Consider the following 16,205-nt stretch of genomic DNA (forward strand, 5'->3'; position numbering starts at 1 on the left):
TGTATGTTTTTTTTTATTGTTTGTTTTGGAGGTTTAGGAATAAAATATAGCAACGGCAGCAGCTGCTGCAGGAACCCAGTTACCTTTTGAAAACCTCATTTAGAAACCTCTTGCCAGTTTCTAGTGGCAGCATCCCTTGTGGCTAAAAGGCTCCAGACGATACAGTTCATTCTGCGCAAATGGATTTCTTATGTGTGTTTCCTCAAAATAATGCTGACATCCCAATGAGCTTATGTGACGCTGTACAAAATTCAAATCAGTGCTCTAATGACAAGAACGGCGGTGCTCGTATTTTATAGTTATTCAGCTCTACGGTGTTCAAAGGGCCATATATCACGTCATAGTGTCATCCGGTGTAAATTTAAGACCACACAAACTAAAATCATTTACAAATACGATTAGCATTTACTCAAAATAAAATGTGCCGTCATGGATGAGCCTGCAGCCTGAGCTGGAATGCACTGCAAAGACCTTTTTCACGATTGGTATGCGTACCGTCACACGTGGGCAGCGGGTGGCTCCAGAAGTGGTTCTTCTCACAGACCAGTGGCTCGTCGTGGCTCAGCCTGTATCCGGGGTCGCACTGGAAGGACACCGTGGAGCCGATGGACAGGTCGTGGCTCAACCGCAAGCCATTCACCGGAATACCAGGATCCATGCAGGAGTACGTGTCCAACGTGACCACTAGAGAAATTAAATTAAACAGGCTCTTGAATGGGATTTGAATTAATCTAAACTGTTGCGTTACATTTTTATAGCAAGTCCTCTTTGTTTACAACCTTTAAATAGAAAACCAACCTATTTTTAGCCCATTTCCTCGAAAATGTCATCCCCAAACTAAAAAGGGTGTATCTCTGCAACCACTAGGGCTATTTGAATAATGTTGGTGTCATAATAAAAGGTACACATGTGAGATTTTGTTCAGATGTGCAAATATCAGTCTATATGTTACTGGTTAAGAGTAAATGAAGATGACACACAGAAAAAAATGAAAAGGTTTCAGGTCTGCCTAGAAAAAATTACTTTCAGGATGATTATTTCTTTGAAATGATGCAGCTGTAAGGTCCAACTCTAACCCAAATCAAAGCACAATATGTGAACATTCACTAACCCAAATCATAGCTCAATATGTGAACATTCTCTAACCCAAATCAAAGCACAATATGTGAACATTCTCTAACCCAAATCATAGCTCAATATGTGAACATTCTCTAACCCAAATCATAACACAATATGTGAACATTCTCTAACCCAAATCATAACACAATATTTGAACATTCTCTAACCCAAATCATAGCTCAATATGTGAACATTCAATATGTGAACATTCTCTAACCCAAATCATAGCACAATATGTGAAAATATTGGTTTTTAAATGGTTAATTAAGTAGTGTCCAGTTTGTGTGTTACCTTATGGGCTTGTGGTACGTTACTGTGACTGATGATGATGATGATGATGATGATGATGATGATTACCACAAAACACATCCTCGTTGAGTATCGACACAACTGTGTACCAAGCTCAGCAGTTTAGAGCAATTGTTTTTTTTGTTCTGCTCTCACGTATGCTAATAAAGTACGACTGTAGAGCGACAGAGGTCTATTGAAGTCATGCAACATTTATGAAAAATGGGATGGCAATTCTATTTTTGCAATCGGCAAACTTTCTAGGCCACGTTTATACAAAAAAGTGCAGAAAGAACCTTTGATGTTATTACAATCATCACAACAATGATAGGTCTCGGTTTGCATGCACAAGCGAGAAAACAAGTTTTCTAAAGCAAGCGGTTTACTTTGACTTTCATTTTGACTTTTCAATTTCGAAATGAATGCTCACTTATACTTACCCAAAAGTATCTAAAATAAAAATATATATATATATGTAATTACATGATGCACAAAAGCAATATTTTATCTATTTTATAACAAGTTAGGACTGAAGAAAAATGCACTATTGCTGCCGGATATCTGAGAGTTTCTGTCTGAATAACCTTTATCGTGTTATTGGTTCCTCTCGGCATTAAACTATGGTTTTTGATGGGCTAAAAATATGCTGATTTTAGGCATTTAGGCAGTTATCATGTCCTCGGTGGGAAGCCTGTGCTAAACCACAGTAGTACTATCAGAAGCTATCATTTTATGTCGCGTTTTTCCCAATTCGCAAACAATAGAAATTACCACGTAAGCATTTAGAATTATTAAACTGGCAGTTTATGAATCTATCCATCTTTCCATATTTCCAGAGACACCTTTGGAAGCGTTCTATATAAAAGTGAGCTCTAATTCAGAACAGATAAACAAAGCTGCACGCTAGTTATCGTCTTTCGTTCTCAGGCGTCCTGCTTGGCAGTAGTTTCAGGTGATTGACCCTGTCAAGGGACTTTGACATGTCAGCAAATAGTACCCCGTTCATTGTGGGATGTCTGGCATCAGTGACTGTGAGCCCAGCATGAAGTGCATTTAAAGGGGCGGCACACAATGTGAAATTGATGTAAAAAAAAACATGTCCTCCACTGCAGAATCAAATGCTGCCAGATACACACAAACAAATAGTCTGAAAATTGTTATTCATTGTGATCCATGAGGAGAATTGCAGGTGTTACTTTTGGCTACGTGGCACATAATTATCAACAATAAATGACACGGTTAATAGAGTAACAGAGTTATATTGTGTGGTTTGTGATGCACATTAATAGCCTGTATAACAAACCAGGCTCACTGATTATTCATGTGTGATAACCGGGCTCTTCCTCTGTAGAAAGCTTGTCTCCTTGAGTAATATGTGATATTTTTAGTATGGAAACATATGAATATCGCCTGAAGTAGAGCATTCATTGATCACTGCTGGTTCTGGCCTCCAGGGTGCAGGAATTTTGGTGGGAGAAAATGCAAAAATAATAATGAAATGCCACAATGGTGAAGAGTAAAATTAGAGAAAACAAACACTGAATATTAAGCCTAAATATGAATTGATAACATGTTGTAGTATTTTTTAGTTATGCATTACAAACTGTACAAAGGGATCAGTGGATTCACAGCGTAATTCACAACAGCCTTATTTTGTTAGACCAATTTTACAAATGAACGAGGCTGAGTTTCCCCAAAGTATTCCAGCAATAAGAGGTCCTAAATTGCAACGGAAGAAGCTAATATGATCTCACTGTTATTGCTTTTCAATAGCCTCAACAACAAACAAAATAAATGCACTTGAGAGTGAAACATAATAAGACGACGGCACTTATGGTTTGCTTTCAGTCAATAATACAGACATAATAACAAACTCCGTCTTATGAATCACACCTGAGTGACAAGGATTATGGTGCTAATGCAAATAATCATGAAGATCACACTTTGTCCAGAGTATTTTGCTGTCTTATTTTTCAAAGACCACCACTCCGTGCATAGTGATGTGGAGAAGACACAATTAAAAACAAACTCTCCCGAGAGCGGCGGCTTTTACGCAGGTATTCACAGTATTCAATGGAGTACTCTGAGCGCTAATAGTTCTCCTCACTAACCCAGATGTTCTCAGTCAGTCGGTGCACAGACAACTTTCCCCCACAAGCTTGCACATTTAAAACGAGAGGCTTCTGTGGAAACTGACAAGGGACAGCAGAGTGCAAGGCAACACATTTGTGGAGCAAAACAGTGAATCAGGGGACTGGGATTTAGAGTAGGTCCCTTCAGGTCCGCTGTTGATGTAACCCACATGACATACATTCCCACAATTGCACTGTTGTGTGTTGTGCTATGTAGTTTCAGTGTGTATTGACATTCACAGTTTACAGCACACTAGTATTCAATAAGCTACATTGATTACGATGTAGAGCAGGCTTTATCCTCTGGTTTTCCTTTGATTTCACTCCAGAGCTATTCCCCAACCGCCCACACAAAGGACCTTAGAAGCAATGGTGTTTTAAACTGCTGCTCCACCTGAGGTAACTGAGGTATCCTTAAGGACGTGTCATTACCCTGCTGTTAACATACCATTTACTGGAACAAAAGATCTACGGATCAGAGTTGACCTCAAAAACAGGTCTTGACACAGTTTCAGAAACTTTATAAAGTGTTACAACAGAGGCGGACCGATTCAAATTGAATTGAACACACAAACATCTTGGGATATGCTATTGAATAATATGAAAAGCAAACAATATAAATAATCTCCTGATGTTCATCAACATCCTCTCACCTTCAAAGAATATCTTGAATCCGCTGTTTGATCGACTGTTATCGGTGGTGAAAAGCAGATACAGGAAGTTGCTGCTGCTAAACAGGAACTGAGGGACCAGGGTTCCATTAAACGAGCCAATCAGAGGAGAGAGCAGGTTGGCGCCGTCGTGCACTTCCAGGAAGTCATAGCTGAGCTCAGTTTGAAACCTTAAAAGTAAAGAGAGCAGAGAGAGGGAGATGCAGGACACAATTATTTGTATATTTAAAACATTACTTCTGCTCTGACTGAGAAAATATGCTAATGTCATGGAGGTAAATGAGCAGAATGTGGATCCGTGGACCCCCTCAGGTCTCTACATCCTCAAACAAGCGACAATACAGCTCCAATATTCCTGTCAAAAAAAATAGCTTCAGATCATTTCAGCGAGAGAAAAGCCACACCTCTCTTTTGTTTTTAATGCAAAGAGCTTAAAGCTCGGCTTATGAAAACATTGGCTCGTTTAAAGTGAGGAGGAGCAAAAAATAAAATCATAGGGAAAGTATCTCTTTGTGTCTTTACAAAGGAGTGCGTCAGCACCGAGGAAGCGTTGATTATAAAATATGAACATTTTATGGTTTCGCTCCTTAATGGTAGGAAATAAAGATCTTACAGCAAAGACTTATTTTTTTTATTCTTTTTATTGCAGCTCTCTGAGGAAGTGAGCGGGAGCCAGTAAGCAAAATAAAGAATTACTCAAGGCTTTCAACATTTTTAGAAACTAGGTCCAGGACTGTGTTCCACCTCTTCTGACTTTCTATTTCCAACTCAGAGGCTTCCAGGGATAAAGATACGCCTTCTGTGCCTCTCTGTGTGTGTGCATGCATTTATACTTTATATGTGTACTTTAAATACTCCTCCCATCCAGTGCAGTATGTGGATATACGTCCATGAGAGATTGTGTGCGAGTATGTGTGTGTTTTCTCTCCACGGATGAGTTGTTGCAGCGCTGTCATACGAACCTGTCAAAGCTGATCTTGATGGAGCTTCCCGACTCGGCCTCAATGACCCACTCACAACTCAGGGAGTCTTTGTAGTAGCCCGGCCAGCCCGGGGAGAGGAGGACCCCAGACGGCCCCGAGTAGTGGCCCCCGCAAGGAGCTGGAGGAGCAGAGAGGTGGAAGGATGGTGGGAGGGACGGGGAGGATAAAGATATAGATGAGACGGGTAACTAGATCAGCTTGGAGAGAAGGAAAATAGGCGTTATTTTAACGATGATGCCACTCGGTAATCTTATTGTGCCCCCATGAATAACATAAAAGAAAAATAAATATAGGATGAGTCACTACATGGCTGTAACCCTGCCAGGTTTCATACACATCTTGACCAATGGATTTCCATGACTTTTCCATTTTCCATAACTTTTCCATGACTTTTCTATGACTTTTCTATGACTTCTCCATGACTTTAAACCAAATTTCCATGACTTTTCCATGACTTTTCCATTTTTCCATGACTTTTCCATGACTTTAGACCAAATTTCCATGATCAAACATTTAGTGAAATCTGGGTGTAAACAGTAAAAAGTGAGTAAATGTATAATTTAAACTAACAATGAGAATACAAAGCATACAGTAAACCTTAAATGACACAAATGAATGAGACAATAGTTTGATTAAAAGAATAAACATTTATATAGATGCCTGTATGTATGCCTGCTTATATTTTGAGCGTCTTTCTTTTAAAAGCATATTCATTATTTCAAACTCAGCATAAATGAACGACATGAACACATGAATATAACAGATTTACATGACTTTTACTAAACTTTTGTGATTTAATTTTTTTCAAGGACTTTTCCAGGCCTGGAAATGACCATTTTAAAAATTCCATGACTTTTCCAGGTTGTCCATGACCGTAAGAACCCTGCCTGTAGTGGAGCTGCATGTTCCACATATCATTTTTTAAAGGTACTCTATCTGTGATATCTCTCTTTTCGTGACTCAGTAGTTGACACATCTGTCCGCCAACCACACAATTATCAGCCGTTCCATTTCCCTACCTTCACACTTGGGAATGAGACCGCTCCACATCCCCTTTCCTTCCTCCAGACGGCACGTGATGGTGTCGGCCCCCTGCGTCTTGATGAAGCCCTCCTCACACACCACCGAGATGGAGCTACCCAGTTGGAAACTGTCCCCAAAGCGCCTGGCATTCAACGGGATGCCGGGGTCAGGGCACTCATTACGCCCGAAAGCTTGTAATGAGAAGAAAGAGAACACGGCCCGGTGACAAACGCTCTCGTGTGAATGAGGAATGGGGTCTTTGAGGAGTCGGGAGATAAGGGAAATGGATGTAGCTGTCTGTAGGCGGGGAAAACAACTACCGGAGGTCTGCTCTGTACACCTGAGGGGTGACAATAGTGTCTTTAGAGCTTGTTGTGCCTTTGAAAGCAGGAAAATAATTACACTGGTGTTGCATTAGGCAATGAGGCACAAGAGCTAGGGACTGCTTGTGTCCTAAATGCTGCCTTTTTGTCTCGTGAAGGATTCACTTGGAGTGCAATGTAATCGCATTTCTCCTGAGCATTCCTTTCAAAAAGACCAAAGGACAAGAGTTTGCTTTGTGACTGAAAACATGGAAATACACACACAAATGACTGCATCCCATCCTTTATCATGAATAAGATATACGATGTCATGTCTGTGTCTCTTTGGTTAGTTGTTTGTAAGCATACTAATTTAAGAGCTCACTCAGCCTTGATATGTGCAAAGACACATTCACACTCACCATAAAAGGAGAATGGTGGATGCAATTTGTTCATAAATGTGTTCATAACATTCCCTTACTGCTATAAGTGATGTTGAACCCTCGTCCAGACATGGAGTGATCCGCCTGAAACTCCAGCTGCAGGACGTTGCTGTTGGACGTCAGGTGGGAAGGAACTTCGGCCCCCGAGAAGCGTCCTAGAATCGTGGCTCCCGACTGATCCCCGTCTTTGATAGTGAGGAAGTCATAGGGGGGCTCCAGGTCAAAGTCATTGAAGGCCAGGTAGATCCTGGAGCCAGGCTCAGAGATAATGAGCCACACACAGTTGAGGTTGTTCCCATAGCCTTCTGGGTAGTCGGGGGACAACACCGTCCCCATGGGAGCCGTGAAGTTGGAGAAGCAAGGGACTGTGGGATAGAGGGGATGAAAATATATATTGGCAATGATTTTAAAACTTTAATATCCCAGGAAAGGCAATTTGTTTTACTGCAACTCTCACTGGTCATATGGCAATGTACACTGTGGACCGAGCCATGGCAGAAAGATCAGTATAGAACAATGTCAGTCCTGTATAACCAGCTCAGCAATCAGGAGACAGCACTGCTCCCATGGGTGCTGAGCAGTCAGAGAGAAATACAACTCAAAGGGGGATGGGAACAGAGGCGTTAGTTTACAAAGATGCAGACATGGGGCGATATAAGCGCACGGGAATACTGTCTGTTTGTTATGGATCTGGGTTAGGTATAGTGAAACTCACAGGAGGGGTTCAGGTCGTCTTTACGGTATTATAAAGGTATTGTACAGTGCAGTGGCGGGCCGTGCATTGTCGACCTGGGCCTTCTGTGCCGTCTGATATAGACAATGCATGTAGTCCACATCAACAAGAACCGGTCACATTTAGTTACAACAAAACATGACAAAACAATCCAACAAAACCGCTGCACTAAAACACTGCAACGAGCCAGAAGGAACGATATTAACTACCGTAAAATTCGCCACTACGCTCACCCGAGGAGGCGCAATGGAAAAGAGGTTGATGGCGAGGGATTTAGTGTATTTGTGGAAAAACAATTCAATTATAAAATAGCTAACCTCACGGGTTTCTGGATTTTGTTGGCTCGAGAAGCTCAGTATCTCTTAAAAAGACAAGCACTATGTTTCATCAAGATGCAACCCCATATATATATACATGTATATATAAGTTTAAAACTAAGTTAATGAAACCCTGTGAATATAACTCTTTGAATATAAATGTGTGTAATATATCTGTATGTTGGAATGAATTTAAGGTTGACACAATTGACTGACGATGCTTTTGAAGTGTTGCATGGTTGTTTGATTGCTTTGTTTTCTTATTTGTACTTATTTACCTCCTTAAATATGTTTTATTTGTTTTCTTTTTTTATGGCCCACTTGGCCAGATGCATGGTTCATTCCTTATATTCCTTCTTATGTCGAAATAAAATGCCTAAATAAAATATCAAGTATAAAAAAAAAATATATATAAAATAGCTATAACTTAGTGATTCTGTAGGCTTAGCTGGCCCTGACGGCCCACCACAGTGTGTACCCTACTTTCTTCTCTTTGAAATAACAAGGCAAGCCTATCCTAGCAATTTCCCATTGTGCAGTATTTATATATTGCTGTTTACACACACACACACACACAATGCACTGCATGGTCATTTAACAACACTGCAATTAATCCTCCAATAGCTTCGTGTCATTGTGAACTTTCCAAGCGCATAAGTAATTGCTTCATTTGCCGTCATAAATTTAAAATAAAAAAAAGGTCTTGGACTCACATATGCAGATGGGGATGTTGGCCGACCACTGGTTGTTGTTCTGGCAGGTGATCATCCGCTCCCCGATGAGCTCGAATCCAAACTGGCATTCAAAGCGCAGAACATTTCCATTTAGAAAGCCACTACCCTCTTGGTAACCGTACAGAGGTGTACCGGGGTCACCGCAACTCTCTTTGTCAATTTCTGTGGGTGAGAGGTGGAGGGATGGAAAGAGAGAGAGGAAATTGGGGAAAGTAGAGAATTAAGTCAAGCAAAGTACTTTAAGGTACTTTTTTTTCTTCCTTTAAACATTTATCTATAACGGTCCAGGTGAGGAGTCTGAGAGCCTGGTGAAGAAAGTTTCTTGGGAGAGGTATGTCGGCATGTGAGAGACAGACAGAAGGAGAGAGAGACAGACGGCAAAATGGACTCGTTGCTTTACAGACAGAGAGAGATGATATCAGCTCTGAAGTCGGTGTACCTTTATAGTTGATCTTGAAGCCGATAGAGCCCACACTCTCATCAGACTGGAGGTGAAGCCACATCTGATGGGACATGCTGACAATCAGGTCTGGAACAAAGCTCCCAGTCAGCCTGCAGACAGGGAAACAAAAACAAGTCATGACGGCATCAGAACCCACTTTCATCTCGTCAAAAACTGTCATGTAAAATATATTGAAACAGAAATGCAATGTCCTACATGCTCTCTACAGTGTAGTGCATTGGTAATTATAGGGCATGTGCAATAACACGGGACAATATACATCAAAAGAAGTATTTTATGTGATACTTACACTTGTATTATTGTTTTAGAATCACCTACTTCCCCTCCATCGCCAATTGTCAGCGAATCATACCCAATTTCGAGGTCGAACTCTTCAAAGTTGATTTGAATAACCTGTAATAAAAACACAATATGTGTTAGCATGCAGCATGAGCGCATTCATATTTAAAAAACATTATTTTGAAGCATGTACGTCGTGCAGATAGTTTATGTACATACAAACCCTCTCAATGATGAGCAGTGATTCAAAAATGGTTCTCAAGTTTTATTGCCAAAGAACCCGACATTTCGTTTATATGAAATTCATAACATGGCTGCTCATTTCCATAACTGGCCTTTGGAGAGTTATTCCTCTCGACAGCTGAACTTAAAGAGGAAAGCCTACCTAAAGAAAAGCCGACGGGTGCTTTCTTTACAAGCAGACAGCGACATGTTCGATCTCTCCTGGAGAAACCGAACACTTCCTCTTGTCTCATAGGAAAGCTGCATGCTATAGCCCACATTATGGTACTTTATGAATTATGCAGAAACCCCTTAAACTCAAAGCAACAATGATGTCAAGAGAAAAAGGAAGACAAACGTAGAACTCATAGAAACATCCACAAGCGTCCTTCAAAACACTATAGAAAGTGACAGCAGCATCTCTTCACATTAGCACAAATCAAATACTAAAAACCAATCACGATAGGCAAATTTGAGAGCCCAAAATGTGTAATTGTGCGTCCGCATTCACCCTTGAGGTACACCTGTCAGCTGTCAATCGTCTCGATCTTTTTTCCCCTGAACAAACGTACATAACGTCACAAAAGACGACACATTCCTTGATCAGACCGGCAGCAGCTGCTTACGCTAATAATAATCATCATGTAAAAAGAGTCTGCTCCAGAAACATGACACGATAAAGCCGTGTTATCTCAACCTAGACTTTGCCGACGAAAGAAAGGATGTTGTAACGACGTGATGACAAACATATGATGGCTGCTTGCTCGGCCTTAACGTCCCTTTCTATGGCCATTGGGAGGACAAAGCCTGCGCAGTATCCATGTATAACAGCCTCATTACGATGCACGCACTGGCATAATTACCATAATAACACTAATGGTCCAAGTTTCAGTGCCAAGTCAATGGCGTGTTTGCCGAGGAGAGGCCACGGCGGCACAAATCTACGGCACTTGCCAGTTCTGGCGAGCGCTAGTTGGTTAGTTATTGTGTATTAGCAGGATAGCACTTAGTCGCCACCCTTGCGTATAAATCTCACTGGAATACCGACAGAGACTCGGATGTGATGCACTGCAGCAGAGCATTAATGACCATTAGGAAAACAGCTTTGACCTCTTCACTCTGGGGAAAAAAGCAGATCTCATTCAATCGGAATTTTAAGTTCCCCAAGACAAATAAGGCAAATTGTCCAATTGCCAACCGCCTTGTAATGCAAACTGAAATGCAACCCACTATGCACAATAATGAGGGACAGTGACATTGAATTTAAATTGAAAAAGGCATGCATATTCTATGTAACCTTTTCCCACCTTGCAAAGCCCTTGGAAAATAGATGCGTACATGAATGCGTATCCAGGAAGGGAATGTCCAGACAGCCGGTGGGAGGTTTTAAATGTAAAAGAAGGTGAGGGACCACGGAGAAATGTCTATTTGTGTTCCCTATATCACTAATGAGGGAGTGTTGCACTTGTTTATGAGAAACAAATGGGATATTACACCATAATACTTTCATAATCTACACCTAGGATTGCTTCAATAGATTAATACAGATAATAAAAGCCCTTATTTCATCTTTATGTATATTTACAGTGCAGAGAGATTTTGTAAGCTGCATCCTAATAGGATTGCAGGTAATAATGGTAAACACTTTTTCCCTCATGTCAGATTATTATCTTGACCACCTTTGACAGCGACCGCGGCCCTCTGGTCTACATCTACCCTATCTGGTATTTCTATCTTGGGAGCAACTGATGTATTTATGCTGTAAAGCAGGTGTGAATAAGTACGACACAGTCGGGCTGAACACTGTTGAAGGATCTGGTTTTGTGCGTCCTCACGGGACAACAATAGCAGTGGGTTTTCATTTGACTTGAGGAGGAAGAAGCCTCTGGACTCTGTTGTAATACCTTGTTTGGGTCGCTGGCTGTGATGATCCACACACACTGGGAGTTGCTCTCATACTGGATCGGGAAGTTAGGGGACGTAAAAGTCCCAGAGGGTCCTTGGAGATTCGACCCACACGTTTTTACTGCAATCGTATAGAGACAAGGAGGATTAACACATGACGTTAAAACAGCCCTGATTATTAAAAATCATGTATTTAAATACAATATACAGCTGGATTCAGAAGGGAGAGTAATAACTCCTGCATTGCAATATGACAGAAAGGTAATATATTGTTTGCACAAGTAGATAGGAGGTCTATGAGCTGCACTTTCATTAATCAAATTCTAAAAAAGGTGCTCCAGGTATTATGACACACAGAAAAACATGCAGAGCATTTTGCGATGTAAAAAGTAGAGTGCTGCAGCAGAGGCTCTCATACATAATTAACACAAATGAACTTTCCCCCATCTGCATAGAGCCTATATATCCAGAGGCACTGCCTTAATCAAACTGTTTTATTAGCTCTCCGGAAAGCCTCGCTCACCCTTGCAGACGGGTCTGTGGTCGCTCCAAGCAGCAAAGACTTCTGCCACGCGCTGGCAGGTAATCGTTTTGGATCCCTGCAGCACGTGGTCTTCATCGCAGGTGAACTGAGCGGTCGCTCCGATGCTGAGAAGATAACAAACACTATTAAAACGCCCGAAAAAAAGCAATCAATTCCTGAAGAGTCGCTCCTGATGACATATCAGAATCATTATTTATTTATCATAACAGGTTTACATTGCAGCGTGCGTCAATATATTACATTTAGTAGACGCGGGGAAATTTATCAATGTATTCATTAATTGCCCTCATTCTCCATACTAAGAATACCAATGTCCCAGTTCAAAATTATAAACAGTGACAGCCTCTAATGCTTTGACTAATAAACACCTCAATTATGTTCAAATACGAATGCGAGAAATGAATGATATTGTAAGTTGGAGCTAACCGAGTCCAGGGGAAAGTGATCTTAACAGACGGAGGATATTAGCAAAGAAGATCAAACGTTCCATATGTGATGGTAATGCAACAGCAGGTTGTCGTAACAAGATTAAAACTGGGTTTCTGTGCACACAGATTTAGTTGACTTGATAAAATGTGACAGCAATACTTGGAATATGCTGCATGTCATAACGCTGTCGCGCTCCTTAACGCTGCCGACACACATCCCTGCAGCTGCAGCGCCGACTCACCTGAAGTTGGAGCCGATCCGCTTGCCGTTCTCCGTCTCCCCGGGGTCAGGGCAGTAATTAGACACCTGTTTGATTCCTCCTTCATTCACTGAGAGAGAAAGGAGAAGGACCAAGAACTCTGTGAGAGGAGACACGTTCATTTACAAAGCTCCGTATACTTTCAGAAAACACCCCACTGCAGTGGTTCCATGGTTATGGTTGGTAACAGAATTTGGTTCCAGGAATCGTGTCAGGGTCTCGCATGCATTGATGCATCAACATTGACTGCCAAAGTGGATAAAAGTTGATATCATTGCAGAGCTGCGGGTATTGCATTGAGGCTTGTTGGGGGAATTATCCCGCAGAGAAGATAGAATCAATCCAGAGTTCATGAATAGTTAGTATCATGAACATATCTGCAGGAATGCATCCAAAACAGATGCATTCTAGTTGATGTATGTTCTTAAAACAAGAACGTCCATCTCACAAACTCTTCAAATAAGTTATTAGCCAGCAGATGAGGAGACTAGCAAGAGGAGCTGTAAGTCATACAGCTATTGGTCACACATATAAGATAATCCTGTAGGAAACACTGCATGTCACAATAGCAGGATTTCACTTCACGATTCATGATCAATAGAGTTGCAATGTCTATAGACAATGTTAAAAAGCTATACATTGTTTTTCTTTTTGTTCTTTGTTTCATTCTGTTTCTTTTTGGTTGTTTATTCTATGTTTTTCACCCTTCGTTCAATAACTAAAATGAGCATCATCTAAAAATGTGCACATACAATGTCAATTGTCTGAAAAAAAAATCTGTAAATGTCTAATTGATGCATACTACCGATAAAAAAAAAGTTTGAAAAAAATGTATATTGTGCAAATTAAAGCGTACAAGGTGAAGAAAGTCTGTGTGAAAATGATTTAAGAGGCTGTGGATTATTTACAAAATGTTGTCTGTGTAATATCAAAAGGATATCATAATTCCATTTAGCAGTGGGTTACATTTGCCTTAAATATGATTGCTATTATCAGTGTACTGCGACACCCTTAGTCAGATAATAAGTCAGATAAATAAATCTAATCTCTCAAAGTCTAAGACTTTCAACTGCCGGTTGTTTGGCAGCACTGTTGTGTCCACACACACACACACACACACACACACACACACACACACACACACACACACACACACGAGTGTTTCCCGATTTGGAGTCAGTGCCAAGGGTAAATGCGACTGTCTTACCTGAGCAAGACAAAATAGAAGGAAATATATCTGGGCCCAACAGGGACTAAGAGGATTAAATAACCTTCAACTCTCAATTGTAGGAGCTACAATAATCACTCAGTGGGACTCTGCTTACATATTAATAGTTTACGCGCACTAGATAAAGGCTTGTAGATATGCTTTCATATAGAGTACAGCCTTTGCTATGGTGCAAATGTAGAGTGGAGAAAGGACTTTTAACAAGCTCATCTTATCATAAATCAAAAACTGCACGCGCTGGGAATGAAATTCACGAGATACGCGGCGCCGTAATCTTCATTACGGTTTGTTGTAATATTTGCAATAAGACATCATCTAAGGCCTTTTTCCGTTTCAACGTGAGCAGCTCTACGGAGAATGTTTCTTTTCTTTGACTTCTCTCAGGAAGTTCATTAGCTCTGAAGTTAATTGTTGCTGGTAATAACACAGTTATGGGTTCAATTATATTCCGCGGATCCAGAAGGCACACGAGGCATGTCTGCGTCGTCTTTTTAAATGATATACAGTCCTGTCTTGTCGAAAAAAGATTACAGCCCCTCTGCATTATTCATGTCTTCATGCAATGGCGAATCTATGACACATAAGGTAATAAAGATTACAACCTGTTATCACTGAAGTGTTTAGCACACTGGAGTTGGAGGGAATTGCGTTCCAGATTTATGTTAATGACGGCGCTCCGCAAGCAATTAGAATGCATTCACTTTGGTCTGAAGTGTACACAAATCATCTGACAAGTGAGTGGTCACTCAACCTTGACTACTGCTGTGTGTGTGGATCACACAGTGCATGAACATAAGTCAATCTCATGCACTGCTTGAGTAGTAAGGGATGACACGCAGCGGGTTTTGGACGCCCGAAACTGATCAAAATTTAGCATTTTGGTGAAATGTAGAGGAAGTCCGGGGGCAGGAAGGTAAATAGGTCATCAGAAAGAAAAAAAAGAGACTGCACTTCTGCTGAATCTAGTACTGTAGCTTAGTCCCTTCCCCAAATGATGCAGCAACAAATAAATAAAAGAGACACGAAGGAAACAAAGACTCAAGAACTCAAGCCCTACATAAACAAAAAATCCAAACAATGAAAACAGTTGCATAAGAAAAATAAAAGACTTACTCAAAGACAGTTTGTTAGTGTTGTCCTTTCCTGGTAATAATTTTACCCCTCTGGATTTAAGCTCTCCAGAGCTTTTCACTGGTTGAGAGCAACAGAAAGAGTTAATTAGATAAAAGAAGGTACAGTATTAGATGTGAGAAGATACAGTTCAAGTGTTTCTTTCTCTGGATAATACTCGGTCCTATGCAGAACATCAAAAATGTAATTGCTACCGATGTGCAGTGCATCCTTTTTTTTCCTCCAAAAGAAATGAGTCCAACGGCTCTGATGCATTCCTAAAGGTTGGCCTGGCAATCCGATAAAAGCTAAATGAGTTTCTGGTGATTGTTTATTCATTTTACTCAGACATATTAAACAGTGGATGGGAATGGATTGGTCAGAGCAGTAATGGTTATAGCTTGTAGCGGGGAAATACTACGCAGCATCAAGGAGCAGCCCAATGACTGCAATGCCAAGTCTTAAGACTAAGTCTATTTAAAACCGTGTGCCGGTGATGCAAGCGGCCGCCATAATTTTGACGCGTCGGCAGAATAGCCAAAAGCAATGACGCATCAAACAGAAACACGGCCGTTTTTTGAATTTGAAAGCACTGAGAAACGATCCGCACTGCCGGAGGTCAAATGGTTAATTCAACCGGTTTAAAAAGCACAATGCTCAAACGCACACGCCGTCGTTGCTTTAACGCGGCACAACAATGCACTGCAACACATGAGAAATTAGATTTTTCATGCAATTGATTTTACGTCTTCAATTACAGTGAGTTGCCGCACATGCGTGTTCCTGAAAGAGCTTTTCTACAGCCGTTTATGGCGAGGTTGCAGGATTTGATTTCTGGCTTTGAGCCTTCATGGTATATAGAGTATGCAGCACATACAGCGACTTTAAAGTCACGCCATAGAACAATGTCAGGGTAATGGATTATTGAGCTGACGGAGCTGAGTTTTTATAAGAGGAAAGTATATGCAGTGTTTATCTCTTACATTTTTTGATTAGCACGGCCCTTTGAAGTCAACGGTTT

General features: G+C 40.9%; 1 protein-coding gene across 1 annotated transcript in view; it reads right to left on the minus strand.

Moving 5' to 3' along the window:
* LOC306745299 (CUB and sushi domain-containing protein 3-like) overlaps positions 1 to 16,205 on the minus strand; it is a gene marked incomplete at both ends in the record, with an annotated part of 218,685 nt that overhangs the window by 136,727 nt on the left and 65,753 nt on the right. The window contains 12 exons of the mRNA XM_079228051.1: positions 496 to 684; positions 4,193 to 4,380; positions 5,173 to 5,311; positions 6,213 to 6,407; positions 7,000 to 7,326; positions 8,725 to 8,907; positions 9,185 to 9,297; positions 9,498 to 9,601; positions 11,614 to 11,735; positions 12,138 to 12,262; positions 12,829 to 12,916; positions 15,188 to 15,265. Coding sequence (XP_079084177.1) covers positions 496 to 684; positions 4,193 to 4,380; positions 5,173 to 5,311; positions 6,213 to 6,407; positions 7,000 to 7,326; positions 8,725 to 8,907; positions 9,185 to 9,297; positions 9,498 to 9,601; positions 11,614 to 11,735; positions 12,138 to 12,262; positions 12,829 to 12,916; positions 15,188 to 15,265 — 1,851 coding nt within the window. The remainder of the gene's footprint in view (positions 1 to 495; positions 685 to 4,192; positions 4,381 to 5,172; positions 5,312 to 6,212; positions 6,408 to 6,999; positions 7,327 to 8,724; positions 8,908 to 9,184; positions 9,298 to 9,497; positions 9,602 to 11,613; positions 11,736 to 12,137; positions 12,263 to 12,828; positions 12,917 to 15,187; positions 15,266 to 16,205) is intronic.

This window comes from Taurulus bubalis, assembly GCF_910589615.1.
Source record: "Taurulus bubalis genome assembly, chromosome: 12".
Taxonomy (NCBI): Eukaryota; Metazoa; Chordata; class Actinopteri; order Perciformes; family Cottidae; genus Taurulus; species Taurulus bubalis.